Source organism: Acomys russatus, chromosome 23 (genome assembly GCF_903995435.1).
Source record: "Acomys russatus chromosome 23, mAcoRus1.1, whole genome shotgun sequence".
Classification (NCBI taxonomy): domain Eukaryota; kingdom Metazoa; phylum Chordata; class Mammalia; order Rodentia; family Muridae; genus Acomys; species Acomys russatus.
In genome coordinates, this window is record NC_067159.1 from 29,410,857 (window position 1) to 29,426,136 (window position 15,280).

Here is a 15,280-nt window from a genome sequence, read left to right on the forward strand (position 1 = left end):
CCCGAGACGTCGAGTCCGTACAGGAACCGGTCCATCAAGAAGACAATAGCGGCGGCGGCAGCGCAGTCCTGGACCAGGATGGAGGCTCGCAAGGCCGCCTGCAGAAGCCAACCACAGGACACAATGAACAAGACAACACCGCAGGCCCCCAAAGAAGCCCGCCTCGCATGCACGCACCAAGCCTAGCCATCTAGGTACTTTTAATTAAACAACCAAGCCTGTAGCGAGGGAGAGAAAGCATAGTAAGCATAGTAAGCAATAAAAATCACAAGAAGAAAAAGATAATTAAGGAAGAATTCAATTCGGTTGACAAAATAATATTGTCTTCATTGTCTTTCCCTATCTCCTATGTCTAAAGCCATACTGGTGAGAAGTGCATGTTTCTTGTTAAATTAAAACAATATAAAAGTGGGGCACAGGCTTAAAGTTTCCCCGCTCCTTACTAGATTTATTTCCATTCTCACTGATGACGACTTGGGTTAGCCCTTTTAAGCAGGTGTGTGCCCTTTTGTGCACACACAGACATTAATTGATCCTTAGTCTTGCCTGGTCTCTTTCCCTCTCTGTCTGTCACTAATGAGATCACTCACGCTAGACACACTGTTCTTGGCCTTCTTGGTTTAGGCATCATTATATCAGTGAGAGCCTTTCTCATCAGTTCATAACACCTACTTTCATTTACTGCACGCATGAAAGCGCATGCGCGCGCGCGCGCGCGCACACACACACACACACACACACACACACAGAGGAGAAATTGAGAATTTCATATATGCACATGATGTGTTTTCATCAACTCCACCCCCTTGCCCTCCTCCAACTGCCCCCCCCCCAACTCTTCCTTCACGTGCTCTTCTTTAAAGCCACTGAGTCCACTTAGAGTGCACAGGGGTAGGACAATCCTCTGGAGCGTGGCCAGGGGCCCACATCCCTGAAGAAACCTTAATCTCTGTCCAGCCCCGCCCCCACCCCACCAGCCATCCATTGACAATATCCCCTTAGCTGGTGCTGGAACTTCACAATTCGCTTCCTCATCCACGCTGGGATTACGGCTAGCCTGATCTCATGCAGGCCTTGTATATGTAGTCACAGCCGCGGTGAGCTCATGTGTGCAACTGCACTGCCATGTGCAGCAAATACTGTTTCACCGCAGATGTCCACTGCCTCTGGCTCTTACAATCCTTCTTCTTTCTCCTGAAATGATCCCTGAGCCTTGAGGGTAGCTGACCCATTTAGGGCTAAGCTCATTGACCTGGCGTTCACTTCACCTGCCCTTCAATGCAGAAGGAAGCCTTCCTAACAAAGGCAGACTGACCCTGCCCTGTGGCAGGAGCTGGTCCAACAGGAAGAGCGGCTGGGCAAACTGTACACATATGTTTGACATCAGCTGACTTGAATTCCTGATCCTCCCTCCGGCTTCACCTTCCTAAGTTGTTTTGATTACTGGTGTGTATCGTCATGCTCACCCCTACTACATATATTTTAATCAAGAAACGGTATATCAGATAATGATTTCTAATTTGATGTTTATTATCCTGCTAATACAAATAACACATATATGTTTATAAGCAAAGGGGGGAAGGAAATAATTATGGCTTGCAAGTAACATGAGTGGGAAGTGAAAATAAGGCTAGGTCTCAGTTGGTAGAGTGGCTGCTTAGCACACACGAAGGCCTGGGTTGGATGCCCAGCACTGTATAAACCAGACATGAGCCAATGCTCAGTGTCATCCTTGGCTACATGGTAACTTGGAGGTCAACTTGGGCTAGTGACCCTCTTTAAAAAAAAAAAAAAAAAAGAAAGAAAGGAAAAAAAAAAAGAATAAAAGGAAACAAGGTGAATTTCTATGGAAAACTGGTTCTCAACCTGTGGGTTTTGACCCCCTTCTGCAGGGGTTGCCTAAGACCCTGGTAAAACACGGATATTTACATTGTGGTTCATAACAGTAGCAAAATTACGAAATAGCAATGGAAATAATTTTATGAGGAAGTTTATTAAAGGGTCGCAGTGTTAGGAATGTTGAGAGCCACTGTGTTAGGGTGTTACGGCTAAAGCCCTGTGATCTTGTGGCCACACAGCTCAGTGTAAGTAACAGTATCACCCACCTAACATTTCTTCATACCCTGAACTGAACCTGCCTGGGCCTTTTCTGGGCACTTTTGCTCCCGGATGAAGCCTGAAAAGGCCTGTAAGTGATTTCTGACCTCAACAGGCTACCCATTCCTAAGTTAACCCTTGACGTACAAAACTAGGCATCAGCCGTGGCGCTAAGTATGTTCTGGGAATAACCCACTCAGTTGCCATAGCAATCCTTCCCAGGTAGATTCCACTATTGCTCCCATTGATGGAAGGGAAACCTGGAGACTCAAAGGGGTTAAGCTTACACGACCTGGGCCCAGGAGCTGACTGTGGGTGAGTACAGGAGAGCCAGGCACAGACCTGAGCCTAGGAGTTGACTGTGGATGAGTACAGGAGAGCCAGGCACAGACCTGGGCCTGGGAGCTGAGTGCAGGTGAGTACAGGAGAGCCAGGCGCAGACCTGGGCCTGGGAGCTGAGTGTGGATGAGTACAGGAGAGCCAGGCGCAGACCTGGGCCTGGGAGCTGAGTGCGGGTGAGTACAGGAGAGCCAGGCGCAGACCTGGGCCTGGGAGCTGAGTGTGGGTGAGTACAGGAGAGCCAGGTGCAGACCAACTAAGCTCTTAGTCTCACTCTACCTTAAGGAAGCTTGAGGCATCTGAAAGATGCCAATTACTTGATAATTATACCACACACACACACACACACACACACACACACACCAAACACACACACCAAACACACACACCAAATACACACATCACACACACACAACACAAACACTACACACAATACACACACCACACACACAACGCAAACACCACACACACACCACACATACACAAACAACACAAACACCACACACACACACCACGCATACACACACAATACACACACACAACACATACCATACACCATACATATACACACAAGCACCACACAAATACACCCACAACACACCACAGACACCATACATACATTACAAACACCACACATGCTGTACCTTGCACACACCACAGAACACCACAACACACACACACCACTACACACACACACACACACACACCACAAATACTACACATACACCATACATACACACACATACCCCACCTTATACAGGCATACATACACCACACACACACACACACACACACACACACACACACACACCACACTAAAAACTAATGATAAAAATAAGTCTTTACATTTAGGCTATCTCAGATTTTTTTCTCTTGTCTACAGTAAGAAAAGATGCGTTCTCACTGAAAGGGCTGCTTGTCAAACCCTTCCAGCAACAGCTCTGTAGTCTCAACACTGTGCTGTCGTCTGCATGGGAAACTTTCTCCTCACCCTCCAAAGCTTATGCAGGAAAGGCTTGGTTTCTAGTTTGGGTATTAGAATGTGCTAGAACACTCTTTGGAAGTAGGGCTTAGTGGAAGGTCCTCGCAGCATTGGAGGTGTGCTCCCGAGGAAGACTGTAGGCCACGGCCTTATCTGCCTTTGTCTTCTGGCTAAGAATGGAGCAAGTGTTGCCCATAGTCAGTGCTGTTGAGCATGCTCACCAAAGGCCCGAAAGCTATAGATCTGATGGGCAGTGAACCAGAGCCTTCAAAACTGTGAAGCTAACTATCTTTTTATATTTGTGAGTCGTTTTTCTCTTATTTCCTGAGAGTGATGGAAAGCCGACTAAAACAAATCACTAAGTAACGCAGGCCTTTTACATCTGGTCCATGCAGAGCTATGGTACTTACTTTCATGGCTTGATTTCTGATTTATATTTTGCTTTCCACTTCAGGATCTATACAGCACTGCATAGAAAATAACATTTATGCATGGAACATGGTATGTGTGAGTGTGTGTGTGTGTGTGTACTGTCTCTCTCTGTCTCTGTCTCTCTGTCTCTCTCTATATCTATCTATCTATCTATCTATCTATATCTATCTATCTATATATATATGTGTGTGTGTGTTTATATTAATATTTCCCAATTTTCTCAGGATGTAGGAAGAGAGATTATTTATTGGATATTCATGACAATAATACTACCTTTCTTTTAAAAGCTGCTGTAGTCCATGCCCCTGTCTTTGAAGCAACCATGTATGCATTTGGCTACTTGATATCGTTCTCCACCCCCAAACCCTCCAGAATGTGGTAAACATGATAGCAGTCATGTCATAGATGGCCTTGACCATGGGAAAGCAACCACTCAGTCTGAACTAAGACAAGTAGAGAGAAACTACCTGTTGCTGTTGGATGGAAAGAAGTGTGTGTGTGTGTGTGTGTGTGTGTGTGCAGGCGCCCACAGAAGCTAGAAGTGGTCATCAGACCCCTTAGACCTGGAGCTACATTTGTGAGGCATCTGATGTGGGTGCTGGGAACCAAACCCAGGTTCTCTGTAAGAGCCGTATTCACTCTCAACAGATGACCCATCTGTTCAGCTCCCCACCTCCCTGAGGCCAATCTTGAAGCCACATTTCTCCTTTATTGTCCCGTCTTCATCTTCAGGGTTATGTACACTATTTTGTGAGTTCACTTGTTCCTTCCATCCACAAATGGCAAGCTGCAACTGATGGGTTATTGAGCTTTTATTTCTCAACAATCACTCCGAGAAACAAATGCCATAATGAGTACAGTTATCTCAATGTCCTAAAGCATAGATTCAAAGACAGAAAAGCAAGTTGACAGTGTTATGTATGCCCATCTCTGTCAGATAAGGCCAGTGTCTGAGTGAGCAGTCCTCCCATGGGCACCATGTAAGCACTGTCCTCCAATGACAACTCTACCTACTGTCTACAGGTCACAGGGTTTGAAGTTCCTCCTGCTGCTGGCCTGTCATATTTTGCTCAGAACGACTCTCCTTCTGTCAGCTTGCTCATCTCTCTGTGCCTTGGAGGGTACTCGGTGATGGACACTGATGCTGCGCCCACAGCTCAGCCCTTTCACCTTCCCGTGGACCCCACTTACACTTCAGGCAGTTGAGCATCCTCAGGACCCAGGTTCAGAGGCAAGCTGCTTTCCAGATGTGGTCCTCACTCTCTCCTGATTGATAACAGTGACTTTGTCTTTGTGGCAACATCTGGTTTCTGAAAAACCCTCATGTACCATCTAACCAGAATTGTGTGGTAGCCTTAAAACTTAAATTAAAAGGGAGGTTACATGATTTTTAAAGTTACAAACCAAATGCATCAGAGCCAAATTGGAGTCAGTCTCTGTTTCAATATCTCTCAGCATCTACAATCACAGTTCTAAAGTGCAAAATTCAGTTGTATATATATATGCATATATATACATACATATATCTTTAGAATTTGAAAGAACAAATTTAACAACTCCCCATTGCTGAAGGCACCATTCTGCTTCCTGTTGCTAAGAATTTGATTCGTTTAAGTATCTGGTGAAGTCATATGGCATTGGTTTACTTGTGACATTATAGTTAGTGTGATTTCATCAAATTTCACCCTCATGGGTTAAAACCGAGTCCCCCCGCCTGTCAAGGGTGAGTGACATGCCACCGGACGCATATAACACATGCTATTTATCCATTTGTACATCAACACATATCTAGGTCAATTCCTTCTCTGCTATTGTGACTGGTGCTGACACCAGCACAGTACAGAACCTCTTTGTGTGCTCACGTATGTGTCTATGCATGTTTACACATGTGTATTCATATTTGTATAGGTGTGCATGCATCCTCCCTGGTCTCAACTTTGTTTTTTTGTTTGTTTGGTTGGTTGGTTTTTGCTGTTTTGTTTTGCTTGCTTTTGTTTTTTGTTTTGTTTTGTTTTTCAGCAGAGTCTCACTGATTCTGCAGCTCACTGACTGGTTAGAGGCATCCTAGGGATTTTGTTCCTTCCTGTCTACCACCTCCCTGAGGCTGAGATCATAACCCCACACGTGTGTGTCTGGCGTTTTACATGGGGGTCCAAACTCAAGCCTTGTTTAGGTCTCAAACAGCTTGTCTTTCTGTAAATCTTGTCCTTGGCAGAGCAGGGGACTGCCTGTTCTGGAAGGTCTGGCCTTAGGGAGGAGACACAGCCTTAGAGGAAGGGACCTTCGGTCAGGGGCTGGAAGTTGATAAGCTACCTTCAAGACAGTTGGACTGCTTCAGGGAACGAAACTCAAGAAATCCCCCAAAACACCCACTGCTGGCCTGTCATCCAATAGGATAAAACTTACAGGACTAGCACAAAGCGAAGCTAACAAGTACGCTCTACACGGACAGTCTACAGAAAATGATCTCCAAAGACAGGACAGGAAGTGATCACAGCTTTATTTTATAATAATCCAGAGAGTAGAGTAGACAGTAGGTATGCAGATAAAAATATTTTTTAAATCATTTGAATCAAAGTCTAAAATATACAATCCCTGAGAGGAAGCCACAGTTATCTGGGGCGCTTCTGTTTGTTGTGGTGTTGGGGGGTGGGAAGGGGTGTGAAGCATAGGGCCTCATGCAGGCAGAGTGAGCCGAGATACAACCGAGGTGTATCCCTCCTTGGCCCTTGTGGGTTGCCCTTGCAGTTGACTTAACCTCCCCAAATGAGCTCCTCTTGGAAATGCGGATAGTCCCTATTTGCAGTTTCCAAACCAATGGAAACGTTCCTTCGAGTGTTCAGCACAGTGTGGCTGCTTAATAAATAATGTGAAACACCAAGAGGGAAAAAAATCTGTCACTCAGCCCCATTCTCTTGTGTGACAAAATATAAACCCATTGCAAAGACACGCTCCTCGACCCTCCCCCCCCCCCCATCCAATCCCCCTCCCGCCCCTGTGTAAACTGCAGTGGAATTTTCAGTGCTCAAACAGAAATGATTGGTCGAATCTAATTTTCTCTAGGAAAATGGTAAAACCTCTTATGTCTTTTCATCTTTTTTCGTTCCTTCACCGACCCTGAGGACTAACGCTCTCCGAGACTGGGAAAGAAAAAGGAAGCCACGCAGTCTCAAGTGTTCATGGAGTAAGCGGGAAGCTGGTTCCTCAAAGGGACCCTTCCAGCGCTCTCCTGCGCGTGCGCATTGCTTTTTTTTTTTTTTTTTTTTTTTTTTTTGCTGTCACCAACCAGGGAGCCCCTCCCCCAGCACCTGTAGGCACATTCTGCATCCCGAACGAACACGCCATATATTTGAGCAGGGAACATTGCCTAGTCTATTTTCTCCCCTTCTACTCTTAATAGATTGGAGCACAAAAGCCCGAGAGAGGGTGACCTGCCAGACAAAAGGGCCTTTGAGTTTCTTGGAGAACGAGACTTGGAGGAGGATGGAAGGAATCCAAGTGGCCCTATTATTTCCACTTGCACTAATTAGACATTTTTCTGTCAGCTATTGAGCACTGCTGAGAGGCCAAACTCACTGAATTCATTTCTAAAGTGTTTACAGAAGTTTGCATCTGTTTGTGTCTCTTCAGGAGGAAAATAAGCACTTCAATAGCATTGTGCAAAATCTAAACGAAGCATCCTATTCTGGAGGCCCTGGCGTCCCTGCAGCTGCATAATTTAGCTCCCTTCGGAGGCCCGAACCTCTCGCATCTCTATCCAAAACCTATGATGCAAAGCACAGGGACGTCAAGTCCGGAGACTCTCCTCTTCGCTTTCATTTTTCTGCCTCTCTCCTTTGAAGCGGCAGCGTGCTGCGTCCTACGTGCAGATTTGGGTGGTGTGCTTCTTGCTGCCTCGTTCTCGGTTTCTACCCGCTCTTAGAGAAATTAATACCCACTTTCATTTGCTGCCAAGTGAAGGGACGGTGCATTCCTCAGCAGCGAGGCAGAATACATCACCCTTCTGGGAATCTCCCCACCATGTAGGCCGGAGGGAGGGGGCGCAGGAGGGGGTATTCTCTGACATGAGAAGGGGAGAATGAAAGAGGCTGGAGTGTGTGGTAGGGAAAGGACACTAAGGCATCTCCCTGCGTGGTAAAAATGTGCTTGGGCTGTGCACAATTAGATTAATATGAAAGGGAGCCCCTTGCCCTCCACACCCCCCCCCCCGTGAAAAGGAAAGAAGAAGAAAACACACACACACACACACACACACACACACACACACACACCGCCAACCCATGGCTTACAATAGAATAGTGCTTTTGAAATGCATATTGATTCACAAATATGGATTTGGTTGTTGTTATTTGGGTTTTTAGACCCATGACTGACCATCTCTGGCTCGAAGTTATGATCATATACCAGAGCAACAGAATTTCCATGTTGCTGTGAACCTAGCAATTTTATGCTCAGAAGCAAATGAGAACTTTACTGCTTTATCTTTCCTCAGAGGCTGGCTGCAAGGGGAGCTAGAACAGACAGCAACTGTATTCTTCTTGCTGAGTGAGCATGTTTAAATAAAGTACATAGAGACGGACTGCGAAGAGAGTTTACTAGATTCCTAAGGGGACAGGCTCACGCTTGCATACACAAAGGTACACGTGCCGACAGCCCACAAACATAGAGTTGTGTTTCCACATCTGTTTGCAGGATGGGAAATACCGGATTCTAATTGAGTTTAAGGCACAAAGGAAACTTCATGGCTAGGAAGCTGAGTCAGATGGCGGAGGAATTAAACTCCACAATGAGATTTCCATACACAGAAGATTGAAAAAAATGCTAACGAGCCTTGTCTTTTTAAGGGCTGCGGCTGCATAGCAGCCCCTCACGGTTCTGAGCTTCAAGTTTTGGGTCCCAGCTACGAGTTCAAAGCCACGATGTGCTCACAGCCATGACAATGACAACTGTTCTCAAGGGGGCTGGGTGAGGGGCCTCTGTGCCATCTGGCACTACAATTGGCTGGAGTGCTGTGAAGGAGAATTATTGTGGCATAGCAATTTGGAAGATGGAGAAAAAGGAAAAGGGAAGACGTGAGTGGGGAGGGGCAAGCTCTGAAGAAAGAAATTAGCAAAATAAGCAAATGAAAAATGATGGATGCTGACATGGTTGTGTACAATGCAGGCAACACTGAGAGACTGAGAGTAGAGCCCGCAAAGTGCACTACAGAAGGTCAAGTGAAGACCAAATGTGCCATGCTCCGCATTGGTCCACCTACTAAATGGGGAGAAAATAAAACCAGTCACGTCGTAAGATGCATGCCCAGGCCCTGTCAACAGTCATGAGTTCTCCATTTTACCAGTGGAAAAATGCAGATTCACATGAAAACAGTTGTGGGGTTTTCTGCATCTCAGGATATAGATGGAACACATTGTCACATCCCAACTTCCTAGCTTCAGGTGTACCATAGATGGAGTTGGTTGTTTATTAAAGGGAAAAATGAAGTATCAAAATAGCAACCTGGTACCACCTATAGCTCCTGGGAACTGCTTGTTTGTTTCTGGACTATAGGCCTCTTGATTGCAGGTATAAATCTTGGTCATGTCAATAACCACACTGATGACTCATCTGGCACGCTGGTCTCACTTGTCCACAATCTCTCTGTTTTTGATGATCTTGTTTTATGTCAACTTGGGACTCTACACCAAGCCTTCACTATCAAAAAGTCTTTTGCCATGCGGTGCCTTATTTTGGATCTCTAGAACCTTTATTCTTTATATAGTACGCAGTCTGGAGTGTTTAGTTATAGTAACAGGAAAGGGACTGTGAGGCGCCTTATGCGTGTAGAGAGGATGCCATTTGGCCCTTTTTTTCATATTCTTTCGGTGGTGCCAAATTCAAGAGTCATCTAATCTCCTTTCCTTCCCCACTTCCAAACTTTCTTTATCCCATAAGTCCCATCTTCAACACTATTGAACTCATTCTCTTAAGGTTGCCGATGAACTCCAAGTCTGATGGGCATCTACTGGGCTTCATCTTAACCATGCTCTTAGAGTCACTTGTCTGAGCCTACCTGTTCTCTCCTTTGTTTTTCACACCATCTTTGACAGGACCATTCTCCTAGTTTCTTTTCTACTACATTTGTTTTTCCTGGCTCCAAGCACCCTTTCCTCAGCTTCAGTGTCTTCTGGTCTTTCTCTTCTCTAGCTCCCTTGATGTGGATCCCCATGGACTCGCCGACCTCTCTGTTGGTGACTCATACATTTAAAAGCTGTCTTGCGACTCTTCTCTGTAATTCAGGTTTGTATAGAAAACTGCCCCCAAAAGCCTTGGCTCTGACCCTGACCTCCCATGCTGGAAGTTCATGGACTTAAAACAGACTGTTGTTTTTCTCACCATGCTTGCTTTGCTGGTTCCACTCACTCATTTGTTCAGGACTAAACCTCACAGTCTTTCTTAAGTTATTATTATTATTTTTTTTTGTAAGTTTGACTAGAAAATAGTGGATTTCACTGTGGCATGTTCATAGAGGTTTTATACATTGTACCTTGCACATACTCATGCCTGCCACTACCCTCGCTCATCCCACTCCCTCCCTTCTCGCTGGTCAACGTCTTTCCCCTCAGGTAGGTCCTCTTCTGTTTTCATATCGCACACATGCATGCGCATGTATGCACACACACACACACACACACACACAAGCACACATCATCATATTAAGCAAAGTAAGAAAGATTCATTAGAATGACTCAGATATACAATTACCACATTTTCTGTCATATAAATGTAGCTTCCACGAGTGAGAGAATATGTGCTATTTGTCTTTCAGAGTATTTTTTTTTTCTTATTTTGCTTAACACAGTAGTCTCCATATCTAGCTATTTTTCTACAAATGAAATAATTTCATTCTTTTCCCATGGGGTTAAATAAAACTCCATTGTGTATATGTATGTGTTATATATAATGTAGATATAGTATATTATACATACATTATATAAAGCATATGCACACAACACATTTTCTTTATCCATTCATCCACTGAATGGCATCTAGGCTGCTTCTATCCCTTGACTGTTGTGAATAGCGTCTCAGTAAGTATGCGTGCACAGTGTAGTAGACAGTGGTTAATACAGAGACTTGCAACTAGTCAAAATGGAGAGAATGAGTGTCTGTAAAGTGCTTGGCTGTGAGTGGGACATGTGTGTCACACCTCTCCCCACAAGGCTCAGAGAGCATCATGGACAAGTGGGTGCAAAGACTGTAAGAGCTAGTAGTCAGGAAAGACTGGGGCCTTTTTTTTTTCTTTTTCTTTTTTTGGATATACAGGACAACTGTACTCATGAACTCACAGCAGACACAGCTGCTTCAACAAAACCTATACAAGATCAATCCAGATGACATTTTAGCAAGGGTGGAGAAGGACATGTGCACCCCAGTCCTAGCTGAGAAACTGATGACAGTCGATGGCTGCTAAGGATGTAAAAGTCAGATTTCTTCAAGGGTGTGGTCCCTGCTAGGTTGACCATACTCCAATGTATGGCCCCCACCCGAATGCGTATATGGGAAGACTTAGTTGAACATAATGAATTGTAAAAGAAAATAATAATAAAATAGAACATGGAATTAGAAAGGAGATGGGGGCAGGCATCTGGGAGGAGTTGGATATGAGTGAAATACCTTGTATTCCTGTATGACATTCTCAAAGAATAAACACAGATCATTGCATTAAAGAGAAAGTGTGGATGTGTAGGTGCTTCTGTGTGCTGGCTTCTTAGGTGTCTAGATAGATAGGCTTGCAGTTTGGATTTCAAATTTGTGACAGTGATTCTTTGCTATTCTAATCCAAACAATCAGGAAAACCTTTAAAACATTAAGACAAAATCTGATTTATTTGTTTGTTTGTTTGTTTTCTCAATACCGTCACTGTAGCAAAAGCCACTGTCATCTGTCCTGTGCACATAAGTGGGTCCCTGCTGTCCCATCAGAGTCCCTCTCCCCACCTTATTCCTCACCCATCAACCCAAAGAAGTCCTTTAAAGTGCAAACCCAGTGACATGGACTTCCTGCTCCAAGTTCTGCATGGCTTCTCAGCTTTAACATGCAACTTAGGGCTGGTGAGACAGCTTAGTGTGTGAGGGTACAGCTGACAGGGCAGATGATCTGAGTCTCACGCCAGAACCACGTGGTAATGGGAGAGCACTGAGCTCTGCAAACTGTCCTCCGAATTCCACATATGGGCTGTGACCATGAATCCGTGTGCATGCACAAGCACACACTCACAAATAATGTAAAAACTATCAATGCAAATACATTACATGCAAGTCCCTCTTGTTGTCTCGCTGACCTAGTCCCTCCGATTCGTGTCACTTCTTATTCTTCTCCATCCTTGCTTTGTCTCCAGAACAAGCCAAATGTGCATCTTTGAGTGCTAGCACTGGCTGCTCCCCATCTGCACTGCTGCTGTTGTGGAGCTCAGCAAGGCTCCTCATTTGAGCCTCAGCTCCAGCCACTCTTCCCAGGAAGGCCTTACTAACGTTCCTCTTAAGAACTCCCACAACACTCATTGTCCCCTAACTCTGGTGTCTTGGCCTTCAGAGCCCTGACTGCTCTGTAGTATGGCATTAGTAGCATCATACGCCTTTATAGTGGTCATTTGTCTCTTTCCTATCTTCCCACAGGAAGCTTTTGATTTACACTGAATGCGAATTCAGGACACTTTGGTTGTTCGCTGCTGTGTGGTTGATGCTTGAAGAGAAGTTGTAAGTGTGAAAAGTGACTAAGTGCATGGCTCTCTAGTCGCTTTGCTGATTGGTTGGTTTCACATGTGCATGTATATACGCTTAGCCAGTGATACCTCAGTCTTCAGATCATGATTTCCTTGTTATATGAGACAAAATTAAAAAATATTGGAAGATCAAAAATTTGGGGGAATGGGATAAAACTGAAAAATTAATGGAGATCAAAGCATATAATAAGGAAGACAATATATTTGATTTTTCAAGGTAGATACATCTAAAAATAGGCTTTTAAGGGTTAGCGATGTGGCTTAGTGTAAGAGAGCTTGCCTAGCATGCAGGAGATCTGGGTACAATCCGCAGAACATAATAAAAAGGAAAATAAATAAATAAAAAGCACCAGGGTCACAGCTCGGTGCTAGTGCTCTTACTCAGCATGCACAGTGCACTGGCCTGGGTTCTTGTTTTTATCATTGGTTAGAAAGTCCCAAAATGTTTATTTATTATGTTAATGTGAAGCTTCTATGCACTTCGTGCAGGATCCCTTAATGGGCCTGAGCAATTATGGTTTCTAACTATGAAAATTCCTCCAGGTCCTCAGGAAAATTGTAATTATGTAAGAGATCTCTACACTGGAAATAGCCATATAGAAAGTATAATCAAAGGCCCATATCAGGTGACAAAATGCTTTGCCGAGAACAGAACTGACTTAAGTGGGGGTGTGGTAATTAGTTTCTGTAATCAACTTGATATGCCAGGGAAGAGTTAGTTGCAGTTATGGGGTTTCTCCCCTCAGATGGGCCATTGGGCTTGTCTGTGGGGGCATTTTCTTATTTGATAATTAATTTAGGCGGGCCCAGCCCGTTATGGGTGGTGCCATCCGTAGGCAGGCAGGCCTGTGTTGTACAAGGAAGCTAGATGAGCAAGCCAGGGTGGAGGGAGCTACTAAGCATCTTTCCTCTGTGGTGTGTGCTCCAGTTCCTACCTTGATCTCCTGACCTAGCTTCTCCCCATACGGACTCTGAGCTGTAAGACAAACAAGCACTTTTCTCTCCAAGTTTTTGTTTATTTGTTTGTTTTTTGTTTTGGTTAGAGTCTTTTTATCACAGCATCAGAAAGCAAACTAGAGTGGGTGATGAGCTGAAGTCTCAAGCACAAGGAAGACCTCCTTTTTGCACTCCTTGTATTCCATCACTATGGGCAAACAGCACCAAAGCCTAGGGATCTCCCTAGTGATGCTAGGCACAAGATACTGGTAATTCCTTCATCCCTTCACCAAAATATGGATTAGGTGACAGATCCTGGAGATGCGTTAGTAACCGAGGGTGATATGGTGTTACTTACGATCATTTTAAGATGAAAATTCCTGCCTTTGACCAGTATGTAAAAAACAATGGACTCTGGCACTAGCCAGAGTTTCAAGCAATGATCTAATATTTTGACTTCAAGTTTAGGATTCTGACCTGTCATTGGCTGTAAGCCAATAGGATAATTCCAAGAAGGAATTTCCTAATGAAGACTTTGTCTTTCCATCCCAGAGCCCAACCTCCCCACTTGACTCCAACAAGATGCTATTCTTCCTGAAGGGTACTGAGACTGGTCCAAAGGAAAGAAACTTTCTATCTAACATGGAATCCGATGAGACTGAGGAAGGGATGATGGCTGTGTGTGTGTGTGTGTTTGTGTGTGTGTGTGTATGTGTGTGTGTGTGTGTGTGTGTATGTCTACCCCACATGAATAGTAAGTATCAAGGTCGAGACAGGAAATGTCAAGTTTTCCTCATAGACTGCCTAGCAGATAACCCATGGCATTGGATCAAACAGACTCTGCTATTGTAGTGGCTGTCAGTGCACTGCTGTGGAAGGGATGGTCTGATCGTGAGATTCTTGCCACCTGAGGCTCCTCCATAGCTAACTACTTCCTTTTAAAAAATGGTCAGGTGTTGGTGGTACACACCTTTAATCCTAGCAGTGTGGAGGCAGAAGCAGGTGGATCTCTGCAAGTTTGAAGCAGCCTAATCTACAGAGAGAGTTTCAGGATAGCCAGGGCTGTTACACAGAGAAACCCTGTCTTGAAAAACAACAACAACAACAACCAAAAAAAAAAAAAAAAAAAAAAAAAAAAGAAAGAAAGAAAGAAAGAAAAAGAAAAAAAGTAATGGTATTTAAAGGACCATGAGGGTCACAAATATGATCCCTTAGTTGCTTGCAATCTTTAGAAAATGGCCTACACGTGCTAATTTCTAATTTTGAAAGTAGATCATCGCGGTCATATTTTTACTCCTTATAGCACAATTCTGTGAGAGTGTTGATTACTCTGATCTTGGCTTCTGAACGTCTTGCCTCTTGACTATAAAAATCCTTATCTACAGGGCTGGAGAGATGTCCACCAGGTTAGAGCACTGGCTGCTCTTCTAGAGGGCCCTGACTGATTGCCACCACCCACGCTGTAGCTACCAACTGTGTGTAACTCCAGTTCCAGGGAATCTAGCACCATCTTCTGTGCTCTGTAGGCATTGCACACATATGGTAGCCAGACATCCTTGCAGGCAAAACACCCATACACATAAAAATGGAAAAAAGGAAAAAAAAAATTCTGTTTGACTCCAAGCTATGTCCTCTTGTCAATCAACTTGAGCTGATCCCATTTCTTGAATGTGGGGCATGATTCTGAGCATTCCTTGCTCTCCACTTGTTTAATCTTTTAAAACAATCTC

The 15,280-nt window shown here is 44.4% G+C and overlaps 1 protein-coding gene across 4 annotated transcripts in view; it reads right to left on the reverse strand.

The window, feature by feature from the left end:
* The window catches only part of Alpk1 (alpha kinase 1), a 105,299-nt gene that overhangs the window by 26,623 nt on the left and 63,396 nt on the right, over positions 1 to 15,280 (reverse strand). For all 4 annotated transcript variants that reach the window (XM_051166057.1, XM_051166058.1, XM_051166059.1 and 1 more), the window contains exon 4: positions 1 to 98. This exon is cut by the window's left edge and continues 101 nt beyond it. In XM_051166057.1, coding sequence (XP_051022014.1) covers positions 1 to 98 — 98 coding nt within the window. The remainder of the gene's footprint in view (positions 99 to 15,280) is intronic.